This window comes from Ambystoma mexicanum, chromosome 7q (genome assembly GCF_040938575.1).
Source record: "Ambystoma mexicanum isolate Mex_15411 chromosome 7q, UKY_AmexF1_1, whole genome shotgun sequence".
NCBI lineage: Eukaryota > Metazoa > Chordata > Amphibia > Caudata > Ambystomatidae > Ambystoma > Ambystoma mexicanum.
This window is the reverse complement of record NC_090941.1, coordinates 491,459,912-491,472,423: the sequence shown is the minus strand read 5'-3', so window position 1 is coordinate 491,472,423 and position 12,512 is coordinate 491,459,912. Positions and strand designations below refer to the sequence as shown.

Here is a 12,512-nt window from a genome sequence, read left to right as displayed (position 1 = left end):
GTTCCGGCGGCGGTTTCGCTTCCTACCGTCAAGCGGCCCGCTCGTCGTCGCAAGAGGCCTACAGAGGACGAGGCAAGTCTAGCGGACCCCGCCGTCGTCGCCAAGGAGGTCAAGGCGGCAAGGCCGCGTCCAAGCAGGATTGAACCGGCCGTGGGGTCGGGCCCCCACCGAAGCACCCCGGTGGGAGGCCGGCTGGCGGGCTTCGTCAGCGTGTGGGAGTCCATCTCCACCGACCGTTGGGTGCTGGACGCCCTGGCCCGGGGCCACGCGCTCGAGTTTCAAAGAAGGTGCCCGCGCGTCCCCCCCGTGGCCAGGAAAGAACTTCACGTCCCTCAACTTCTCCTGGAGGTAAAGGCGATGCTAAGAAAGGGCGCCATCGAACTCGTCCCAAAGAGGCTTCGGGGCTCCGGAGTCTACTCGAGATACTTCCTCGTGAAGAAGAAGACGGGAGGATGGCGCCCCATCCTGGACCTGCGACGTCTGAACAAGTTCATCAAGGCGCAGAAGTTCCGGATGGTCACCCTCCAGCACGTCCTGGGTCAGCTGGAGGAAGGAGACTTCCTATCGTCGTTGGATTTGGAGGATGCCTACTTCCACATTCCCATCCTAAAGGGGCACCGCAAATTCCTCAGATTCGTGGTCCAAGGGCGTCATTACCAGTTCAAAGCCCTTCCCTTCGGACTACGGTCGGCACCCAGGGTATTCACCAAGTGCCTTGCACCGGTGGCGGCGCAGCTGCGCCGCGAGGGGATCCACGTCTACCCCTACCTGGACGACTGGCTCATCCGCGCCAAGACGAGGGAGCTCGCCGTGGTCCACACGACAAGGACCGTCCAACTCCTCACGGACCTGGGATTCTCCGTGAACTACGCCAAATCCCACCTGGTGCCCGCGCAAGTCGCACTGTTTCTGGGAGCGAGGCTCGACACAGTGTCCCTTCTGGCCTCCCCGTCGGAGGAGAGGACCAGGACCATCTTGGGCAAGGTGCAACGGATGTTGGTGGCCGACGCGGCCAAAGTGAGGTCCATCAAGTCCCTCCTCGGGATGATGTCTTCCTGCATCTACCTCATTCCCATGTGCAGGCTCCGGATGCGCCCGTTGCAAGAATTCCTGGATGCGCGCTGGATCCAGACGACGGGCAGCTTCGAGGAAAGGATCAAGCTCGACGAGAGTTTCCGACGAGCGATACGGTGGTGGGGCACCCGCGCGCATCTGACGGCGGGCATGGACTTCCAGACCCCAGCCCACCAGGAGACTGTGACCACGGATGCCTCCCTGGAAGGGTGGGGAGCGCACACCGAAAATCTGCACGCAAGGGGACTCTGGCTCCCGACGGAGAAGTCCCTACATATCAACGTCCTGGAGCTCTGTGCAGTGTTTTGGGCCCTCAGGTCCTTCCTTCCGTCCCTCAAGGGCAAGGTGGTGAGGATCTTCACCGACAACACCACCACCATGTTTTACATCAGGAAACAGGGCGGAACCAGGTCCCCAGCGCTGTCCAAGGAGGCGCAGGACCTGTGGCATTGGGCCGTCGCCCAAGGGATTTTTCTGGTGCCGTTTCATCTGGCAGGGATAAAAAACACCATCGCCGACTCACTCAGCAGGGAGCTGCGCTCGTGCCACGAGTGGGAACTACGGCAGGATCTGGCGGATCGCCTCTTCCGACGGTGGGGCACACCCCAGATTGACCTGTTCGCGACGGCGACGAACACCAAGTGCCGGAGGTTCGCCAGCAGGTTTCCCCAGACGAGGAGCATGGGCGATGCTTTCTCGTTCCCCTGGGAGGGCCTGTTCCTCTACGCGTTCCCTCCCTTGCCTCTGCTAATCCGGCTCGTCAACCAGCTCAAGAGGTCACGGTGCAGGATGATCCTCGTCGCACCTGCGTGGCCGAGGCAGATATGGTTCCCGGACCTTCTGGACTTGTCAGCGTCCCCGCCGATCAAGCTGCCGGCGGACGCGGATCTACTCTCCAGGGAAGGAGGCGCCATCCTCCACCACGACCCGAAGTCGCTGAACTTGCAGGCCTGGCTCCTGCAGCGCTAGAGTTTGGAGGATACGACATACCGGCCGATTGCAGAGAGGTTCTTGCAAAGGCCAGGGCGTCCTCGACTCTTAAATGCTACGGACACAAATGGAAGAGGTTCTCTGGCTGGTGCCACGCACAGAAGATTAACCCTCTACGGATTACGGCTCCCCAAGTACTGCCGTACCTGCTGACGCTGGCCAAAGCTGGTCTGGCACATGCGTCCATCAAGATTCATCTTGCTGCGATCTCCCGATACACCAGAACCACGGGCCGGACGTCCTTGTGGTCTCATCGTCTGGTGAAAGAGTTCATGAAGGGACTGTTCAGATCGTTCCCGCCGGTGAAGGCTCCGGCTCCGGCGTGGGAGCTCAACGTGGTGCTGACCAAGCTCATGGGACCTCCGTTCGAGCCTCTGCACTCGGCCCCGTTGAAGTTTCTATCGTGGAAAACAGCTTTTCTGGTGGCCATCACCTCCGCACGACGAGTGGGAGAGATCCAGGCCCTTTCCTGCAAGGCCCCGTACTTGACTTTCCACGACACGAGGGTAGTGCTCAGGACGCACCCCTCCTTCATGCCCAAGGTACCGTCGGACTTCCATCTCAACGAGCCCTTGGTGTTACCTGTGTTCTTCCCGTCGCCTTCGTCGCCGGCTGAGAGGACTTTGCACTCGCTGGATGTAGCTAGAGCGCTGAAGTTCTACGTGGACCGCACGAAGGGTTTTCGGAAGACGTCACAACTCTTTGTGAACTTTGGACTTGTCAATCAGGGGAAGGCTCTCTCGAAGGCTTCCATCTCCAGATGGCTCTCCGGCTGTATCATGTGCTGTCACCGGTTGGCAAACCGACCGCTGCCTGGCCGTCCGAGAGCCCATTCCACCAGAGCGATCGCAGCTACCACGGCGTTCCTATCTGGTGTGCCCCTGCTGGACATATGCAGGGCTGCTACGTGGAGGTCGACGCACACCTTCACGAAATTCTACTGCGTCGACCGGGATTCCAGGGAGGAGTCCAGGGTCGGTCAAGCAGTGCTGCGCAACCTGTTCGCCTGAGGTGAGCCTGGTGAGGAGGTAAGATGCTTAATGTTGAGTTGATGTGATGCTTAATGTTGAGCCTTTGCCACCTCCCGTGGTTGTGCATGTGTGTACTGCTATGTATTCTTTATTCATGAGCATGTGAATCCATGCCAGACCCCATGCTGGAGAAGGAACAAGTTACTTACCTGTAACTGTTGTTCTCCAGCATGGGTCTGGCATGGATTCACATGCGAACCCTCCCGCCTACCCCTCTGCGGCTCTTCACTTGGTCATACTGCCACTTCACGTGCTTCCAAATCTGAAGATGGCTGCCAGAGGCGGTGCTTAGGTAGAGGGCAGTCATTGGCTGTGGTCAGTATGACGCAGAGACCAGTGATTGGTTATTACTACGAAAGACAGATCAGAAACGAAACTGATACTGGTTTTTTCTTTACCGAGGATTCCCAGCCTGACGACGGGGAATATTCATGAGCATGTGAATCCATGCCAGACCCATGCTGGAGAACAACAGTTACAGGTAAGTAACTTGTTCCATGCAGCTGGATAGAAAAAGAACTGACCTCTGGGCAGTCTGCCGGCATATCGGCGGGGGCAAGCTGTGCGTGTAAGGGGTCTAAAGGACTAGGATCACCAGAGTCAGTAGAGTACACAAGTGTTTCTAAGCGCAAATGCAATGTCACGTAACTAAGCCTTTTTAGGCCAGATTCTTTTTCTCTGCCGATCCCCGAAAGCTACAAGTGATATTGGCAACACTCTACATTGGTATGCTGTTGAGACCAAAAAGGTATTGCATTACTTGACGATTCCAACTTTTTGTTAAGATGAAAGGAGCCTTGAATTCTGAGTACACTGGGTAACCTTTATTACAGGTAAATGAGATGTTGTGGCTCACGTTGTATTCTACCCCTCTAGGAAAAGAACACGCATCGATTCAGACTCGAGTGGCTCATCAACGTCAATACTTGTCAATCGTAAGTATGTTTTTTGTCTTTCCTGCTGATAGTACCATAAAATTGGATATTTTCCCTCTTTTTTTGTTTTTGGGGGATCAGTTTCCGAACGGGAAAAGGAAGTAAGCAAAAAAAGCTAAAGTGGGAAACCGATTACCCCTCTCTTTGCCTTGGGTACTCAATGGTGATAACTCTCTTAAACCACCTTTTTAGAATTTAGGGTGATATTTTTATATATCTCTGCCACGAGACACATATGAAATCATGTATGTAGAAACAATCTGTTTTATTTATACCTTTGCATTTAAATTTAAAAACCCAATAATCAACCACATTTTAACACACAAAAGACTTTCAACATAACAAATATATGTTATAACACAAAACCATTTTTTAACACAAAAATGGGGTGGTAGTAAAGCTGTTATGTTATTATGCTCTCCAAAAATTCACAACAACTTCTTAGGATTTTTCTTAAGCAACAGTGTGGACTCAATTAAGTTTAGGTGATAATGTCCAATCACATCACATACAGATTTTTTCACAGAGCGATTTCACTTAATCTCTGGTAAAAAAAAACGGACTTTCTGAATAGTCAGTCACCTAGATAGTCGACATGTTTCGGCCTTACATTTACATTAGATTTTAACTCTAATATCTTTTCAGATTATTGAATGGCCTTCCTCAGGACAGGATCATTTCTTTGGATGATGCATTTGTCTTGACTACCCCTGTGGTACAAGTGCGTAATAACACTACAAAAACAATATAAACACTATTTCAATAAAAACACATTTTTCCCGTGGCAGGGATGAGTAATTAATGATGATGACATAAGTCATGCATTAACGATTTTTGGGGGTGGTGTATATCCTCTCTATCTCAGCCCTATTAATTAATAGAGAGAATGGAGGCCAGTGTGATAGTTTCCACAGAGCCCAAGCGTGAGCTTTTTGGTTTATCTTTACACCAAATGGGTGATTTGGTTTATGTGATTTTCCAAAGATAAAAGGAGAAAAAGAAGAATGCTTTATCACCCTCAGTGGACCTTCTAATATTAGGACCCTTGAGCAATTTGGCCAAAACAAGTGATTGAGTTTTTATACTTATATGGCATGTCCTTCATCATGCTAATTAATAGTCATTTACCTGATATTGTTTGTGATATTGTATGATCTCTTCTTTTTTCTTTTTTTTTATTTCAAGTTTTATTGATTTTGAAACGTAAAGGTAACGCAAACAGGTACACTTATGTTATCTTCATATTGTTACAACAGTTTGGCATTATATTTTAATAAGGACCATACGATTATCACAGTTGACTTTCCCTTCCCTTTTGCGTTAAATTAGTCTCTGCCCCGCCCCCCTCCCCACAAGACGGTCAATCGTTTTCACACTTTTCATTGGCAAAAGTTTGATCTGTATTCTGTAGCAGTCGGGACGTTTGTCTTAGCCGGATTGCATATGTTCATGTCGTGCAACAGGGCTTTTCATCTGCAGGTTGGTGAGTGATGTCTGGCTCTCCAATGGATGTGTAGATTAAAGAGATCCAGGGTCGTCGGGCCGTCTTCGACTTTGGTTTGGGATGTGTAATGCGGCAAATTCATTCCAGGTTTCTTTGTGGCGCACTGCTTTTCCATGGAGAGCCGCCGTGATTTTTTCCATTGTATATATATTTGTTGCGATGCTAATCCATTCTTTTTGTCCTGGGAGGTGTGGAGATTTCCATTTGATGACTAGACAAGCTCTTGCCGCTAGTAGGAGCGGGGATGCCAGTCCCTTTATCCAGACTAGTTCATTATCCTCCTTTTCTATGCCAAATAAAGTCAGGAGGGGAGTTGGGTTTCTTTCAGTGCCGTCTATTTGTTTAATCCATCCCAGTACCTCGTTCCAATATATTCGGACTTTAGGGCAGTCCCACCACATGTGCCAGTAGTTAGCATTCGTTCTACATTGTCTCCAGCCTTTTGGGCTGTTGGTCTGATACATTTTCGATAGTCTGTGGGGATCATATTGCCATCTATGAAGTAATTTGATTGCGTGTAGTTTGCATTGTGCAGCGATTGATATTCTGGAGGGTGTTTTGCAGATTGTGTCCCATGCCTGTTGGTCAAATTCTCTGTTGAAGTCCTTTTCCCATTTTTCTTTAAGGCTCAGGTTCGAGTCTTGACCTTTACTGATCAGAGCACTGTACATGCGTGATATCAGGCCTTTATTCGTGGTGGTCATGTCAAGACTTTTCTCGAAAGGGGTGAGTTCTCTACGGATCTTGGTGCTCCATTCTCGTTTGGATAGGATGCCCTTCAAACGTAGATAGAGGAAAATTGGTATTGGATGCAGTTGGAGGGCTTCTTCCAATTCTGTGATTGCTATGAATTTGCCCTCTCTCCATAGCTGTCCGACTATTTCGTGTCCCGCATCAAACCAAGTATGATACCGGGGTGTTCTGGAATTTCTTCTGACTCCTGGGGCCCATAGGTGGCTCAGGGGGGACAGCCATGTGGTTACTCACGTCATTCCTTTCCCTTCCTTCCATATGTTCCATATCATCCCCAGAATGGGATGGTCATGCAGTTTTCGTGTGAGCTTTGGTCTGGGGACCCATAGCCATTCAGAGAGTGTTGCCGGGGTCAGGTTATCATTGTCCAGCTGTACCCATTGTAAGTCTTTCCTGTCTCTTAGGTGAGGAACGAGAACTCTTAGCTGGACCGCCTGGTAGTATTGCTTGATATCGGGGAGGCCGGCCCCACCTTGGTCTTTGGGTAGTATGAGAGTTTTGTACGATATTTTGGGTTTCTTCCCTGCCCATAGGAATCCGGTTATTGCCCTTTTTACTTGTTGAAAAAAGTCTTCTGGGATCTTCACGGGGAGAACTTGGAATGGTTATAGGAAACGTGGGAGGCTAACCATCTTGATGGCGTTCAAACGACCCATCCAAGAGATCATGAGGGGTCGCCATTTTGCGAGGTACGTCTGAAATGCGGTAAGAAGTTGGGGAAAGTTGGCCTTGTATATGTCAGCCAAGTCTCTCGTCAGGTTGATGCCCAGATACCGGAGTGTCGGGCCTCCGATGGTGAGGCCCAGTTGGTCGAATTCAGCTAGTTGGTGCATGGTGGGTTCCTGTAGCGGGAAGAGACTGGATTTGGTTCTGTCGATTTTGAAGCCTGATAGTGTGCCATATTCTTCGATGAGTTGAATCGCGCGAGGGATTGATGTCGTCGAATTTTGTACATGGAGTAAAATGTCGTCTGCATATAAGGCCAATTTGTATTCCCTTCCTTGCACACTCAAGCCCTCGACGTCTTCGTCTGTTCTGAGCATTTGGGCCAGTGGTTCCAGAGATAGCACGAACAATATTGCCCAGAGGGTGCATCCTTGCCTCGTGCCTCTGCTCAGTGGGAACCAGCGAGAGTACTAAGAGTTCACTGTTACATATGCTCAAGGCGAGGTGTATACTGCTTTGATTCCTTGCCGATGTGTCAGACCGAGGCCTATTTTCTTTAATGTTGCTTCCAGAAAGTGCCATTCGACTCTATCAAACGCTTTCTGCGTGTCAATTGAGAATAGAGCAGGTGTGTTTGGTATTTTCTTGGCTTCGTGTATGAGGTGGAGGGTCTTGCGGGTGGAGTCTGCTCCCTGTCTCCCAAGGATAAACCCAACCTGGTCGTTGTGGATTATGGAGGGCATTTGTGTTTCCAGCTGTGCAGTGAGGACAGTCGTGTATATTTTGGCGTCTATGTTAAGGAGAGAAATAGGGCAGTAGGATGCGCACTGCTTGGGGTCTTTGCCATCTTTGGGAATGACTGTGATTAGTGTTTCAGAGAAGGATTCGGGTGCGGAATCGGTCTGCAGAATGTGGTTAAAGAGCTCAACCATAAACGGGAGGAGGGGGTCAATGAAGGTTTTGTAGAACCCTGCCATGTAACCATCGTTCCCAGGGGCTTTCCCTGTATGATCTCTTCTAATGCGTCACACAACTCAGCTTTTCAAACTTGTTGATTACGAAGGGACTCTGAAGAGGCAAAGGGCAAAATCATCACCCGATAGTTAGTGATGGTTTTTCTTGCACTTCAATTGTTGCAGATCATTCTCCTATTCTATCTGCCTAGATATATGAGCACACTGTTTTTCACATTTAGAAGAGTTTCAAAGAGAGATGTCGCTATATGCTGTTCTTTGACAATGTCTATCAGTCAACTTTGTGCCACTAGTTTTCAAAAACCTTTTTTTGGTAAGGTTTGTTAGTTCTATGCAGTGGTAAATTGCACCACGATTTTATAACGAGTAAAAGGTGTCTAAAACGTACCGAAAACAATTAAATGTCACGGTCTCTGAGTTGGTTTCCATAAAGGTTTGTCCTGAAACTCCCACAATGATGTTGTGTTGTTAAGGGAATGTTTTTCTGATTTCCAAGGACAGAACGCGTATCTGTATCGACCCATTTTTTCGTGTCTATTTAAAAGATGAAGTAAACAAATCTGATGTTTATTTTGTGTACTCACCAAGGTGTGGAACAACCCATCAAGCTTGACTTTTTTAATTATTTTGTTGTTTTAACAGATTTGACACCGTTTCGTTATAAAGGACGATGTATATTGCGAGCGATAAGAGAAATATGCTATATCTGCATTTTCTATAATGGCTCCATGTTATTGGTGTTAAAATAAAATAAACTGGTAGTTATTTTCTTCCCAAACGCTTACGAGCGGGTGTCCGTCTCGTCTATTTTAAGCCCTGTGTTTGCATCGAATTACTCCGTACTTGAGATGCTTTTACGGAGCGTCTTGATGTTTAAGGAATCATATACTTACCGGCTTTTGGATAAATCCGGGCTCGTATCCTCCGCGGGTTGCTCCTGTTGTCGCGATTTCTTCGGATCTCGCCATTTTGATGTATTTATAACTGAGGTATGGGCGGTAACATGTTGTGTAGTGTAAAATTAACATCTGTTTGATGGATATAACACCGGTCATCTTGTAATAGGAACAAAAGCAGTTGTCCCAATGTCCGTTTTAGGCATTCCATTACCAAGTGTCTTATTTATGTTGGGATCGATCAAAATAATTAAAGTCTCTTAGTTATTTTTGCGGCAGCGTATTGTTTTTTTTCAGCAAAACTTTGTGTATTTTATCTTATTTATCTGAGATGTGTCATGCACTCCATTACTACATTGTTAATCAGTAGAGCCAGCCTAAAGATCTTTCTTCATGGATCTCCTTATGTGCTGATCTTATTTGGAGTCGGCAAGCAGATGAAATGGGCTGAAATGCAATTAAGCATACACGCTTTTTCTCTGTTTCTCTGTTACTTATAGTAAAGTGTTCCATTCGATTGAAGAGTTTAAACCATGCTTTACTGTATCTAAATTGTATATCCAGCGTTGTTTACATTTGGATAGAGTGAGTTCCCGATTTCCACTTCTGTTGGTGGGTTTAATTACCTAGATAACAAACCAAAATATTTCGGTATGGCTATGGCGTTGTGACACAATGTGCTACCAGGGGTTTGTTCTCCACCTTGTTTTTGATACAGGAGCGATGCTCACCAATTCTTTGCCTGACTTGATGTTTGGTTTTTCCTATATAAACCATGTTGCACAGACATTTAATACCATATACTACCCATTCTGTGGTACAGTTGGAAAAATTATCTAGTTTTTGCCATTTAGTTCAATTGATTTTATGTTCTTAGTTAGTGGGCAAACTGAACATTGACCACACTTAACATGGCCAGTAACTGGAGGGAGACCCCATAGGGTTCCTTGTCCTGTGCGAGTTTGATCATTGTTGGGGTATGTCTGAACCAGTATATCTTTAAGGTTTCTTTGTCGTTTGAAGGCGAATCTGGGGGTCATCGGTTTGAACTCAGTAGTTTTTCCTGATAATTTTCTGCAGGTCATTACTGATGGGACTAAACATGCTAATGCATGTTATTTTGTCTTCTTGAGTTTTTAGAGCTGGGTGCAGACATAATTCTCGATTGATATGTTTTTATTTTTTTTAACTATGTTTATTTTTGAAAACAGAGCAGAGTGAATACATTATAGATAACATTATTGCATGGCATTCAGCTTCTTAAATTCCCCCGTCCCTCCACCCCTCTCCCACCCCCTGACGCTCCCACCCCAACTTGGGTTTCAGGATCTTGACGCTTCCATTCCTGTATAAGTTTCTTCTTCTGCTCGGGTAGCTTCCGTCTCCTCCAGGAGTCTTCTGGCGTTCCGGGCATGTAGGTTAAGGCCGGGAACTTTCTGTCATATTCTAGAAATGGAGCCCAGGTGTCCACGAAGCAATGAAGAAGCCCGGTTCTGGCCGCAGTTATCTTTTTTGCAATCAGAATGTCACACATTTTGCTCCACCACAGCGTCATAAGCGGTCCTTCAGTGGATTTCCATGTGCGAGCCACCACAATTCGCGCTACCAGTAAGCATTGGGACAGGAGTTTAGCTTTTCTTCCCGATCTGGGGTAACTCCCCGGGACCGGTGCACCCAGGAGGATAGGCTCAGGTTCAAGTGGGATCACCGTCTGGGTAATGTCTTCAAATGTGGTTAAGCAATGTGACCAGAAAAGTTGGACTTTCGGGCACAACCACCACAGGGCACTTTTATATGGTGGAATCGTAGGGGGGTAGTACCACCGCAATAAGAGTTTGTAATGCAGGAGGACGATGAGTGGGTTCGCAACCATATGTCGACCCAATTTTGGTCTGTTAATTAGTGCCCTAGGTCCCCCTCCCACTGGGCCATAGCCCGGGTCTTACAGATAAGGAAGTCACCCATGAAGGATTTGTATAGGGCCGAGATCCTTAACCGTGCCGGATGTTCTTGCATAGTTAGTTCAAGTGAGGAGAGGGTGCGCGTTGCAGCTTGCCGTGTTTGCGGGTGGGTACATCAGTGACGAAGCTGAATATAAGAAAATCTGTCTGATTCCTTGAGCTGAAAAGTTTCTTTGCATTGTTCAAACATTCGGGGGTGAATTCCACGAAAAGTTGGGCCCATGATTCTAGGCCTCCCCTGATCCAATTCTTGAAGTTATGAGGGTTGGTTCCGGGAGATGAAGGAGGGGTTCATGAAGACTGGGGAGAAGAGGCCTAAGCCTTCTGAATCTTTTTGCGTCGTCGCCCCCAGTCCCATGCATTCAGCGTGTGTTTTGTGGACATTAGCAGCTCGTTCCAGCTCTGTCGGAGTTGGGGTGGGATATGCGGGAGAAAGAGTAGGGGGAGGGGAAGCCGGGATTGTTCTATCTCCACCCATCTGGGGCGCCCCGAAGTCATCAGCCAGGCATGGGTGTGGGTTAATTGAGCCGCTATTTGGTAATTCTATAGGTCGGGGACTCCCAGTCCTCCCAGCCGTGCGTTCCCCAGCATCGTTCTCAGGGGCATCCTAGCCTTTTTGCCTTTCCAGATAAATTGAAGCAGTTTCTTCTGGAGCCCCTGAAAGGTGGCCGGCGGAATCGTTACGGGAAGGGCGGAACATGCGTACAAGAATCTGGGGAGGAGGTTCATTTTGCTCGCTGTGATGCGCCCCATCAGGGAGATTTCTTGTGATGCCCATCTCTTCAAGGCTCTTTCTAGTTCGCGGAAGAGTGGGGGAACATTTCCTTGGTATACTGTCTTTGCGTCTGCAGGGATGTGGACTCCCAGGTAGGGAATCGACTTCTCCTTACATTGTACGGGGCATAGCGAGGCTAGTGCCTCTCGGTCGCCAGGTGACAGGCCGTTCCCCAAAGCCACCGATTTGTTATAGTTAATGGAGAAGCCCGTGACTTTCCCATAGTTATCTATTTCTGCAAGGGCGTGACTCAGAGAGGAGGTGGTATCCGAAAGGGTGAGCAGGAGATCGTCTGCGTAAAGGGCTTTTTTATGTTGGGTAGGGCCAATCTGAGGGCCTTTGATGTCAGGATTTGCTCCGATTCTCTGCGCAAAAGGCTCCATGGCTAAGGCAAAGAGCTGTGGGGACAGCAGGCACCCCTGCCTAGTCCCACAGGTTAGCGGGATCGGGTTGGAGAGAGTGCCATTGACTCTAAGAAGAGTTTTCGGAGATTGATAGTTCGCTAGGACCATCTTCTGGAACATGGGCCCTATGCGGAAGGCTTCAAGGGTTTGGCCCATGAAGGCCCAGTCTACCCTGTCGAACGCCTTGATGGCGTCCAGGGCCACCAACACTAGTTTTTGCGAGTTCCGGACCGTGAGGTCGATTAGGTCTAGGGCTCTGCGGACATTGTCTCCCGTGGATCTGTTACTACTAAAGCCTGATTGGTCGGGGTGGATTATTTTGGGTAGAATGGATGAGAGACGGTTGGCCAGGATTTTGGAATAGATGTTGGCGTCAATGTTCAGCAAAGCGATAGGTCTGTACGAGGCTGAGTCTTTGGGGTCTTTTCCCGGCTTGGGTAGCAAGATTGTGATCGATTCCGACATGGAGCGGGTGACAGTACACGAGACCATGAATGAGTTGAAGTGGGCCACCATGGGAGCCACCAGTTGTTCACCGGAAGATTTTGT

General features: G+C 48.5%; 1 protein-coding gene across 3 annotated transcripts in view; it reads left to right on the top strand.

The window, feature by feature from the left end:
• Window positions 1-12,512, top strand: part of PHF11 (PHD finger protein 11) — a 1,101,640-nt gene that overhangs the window by 802,796 nt on the left and 286,332 nt on the right. For all 3 annotated transcript variants that reach the window (XM_069639873.1, XM_069639871.1, XM_069639872.1), the window contains exon 10: window positions 3,972-4,030. In XM_069639873.1, coding sequence (XP_069495974.1) covers window positions 3,972-4,030 — 59 coding nt within the window. The remainder of the gene's footprint in view (window positions 1-3,971; window positions 4,031-12,512) is intronic.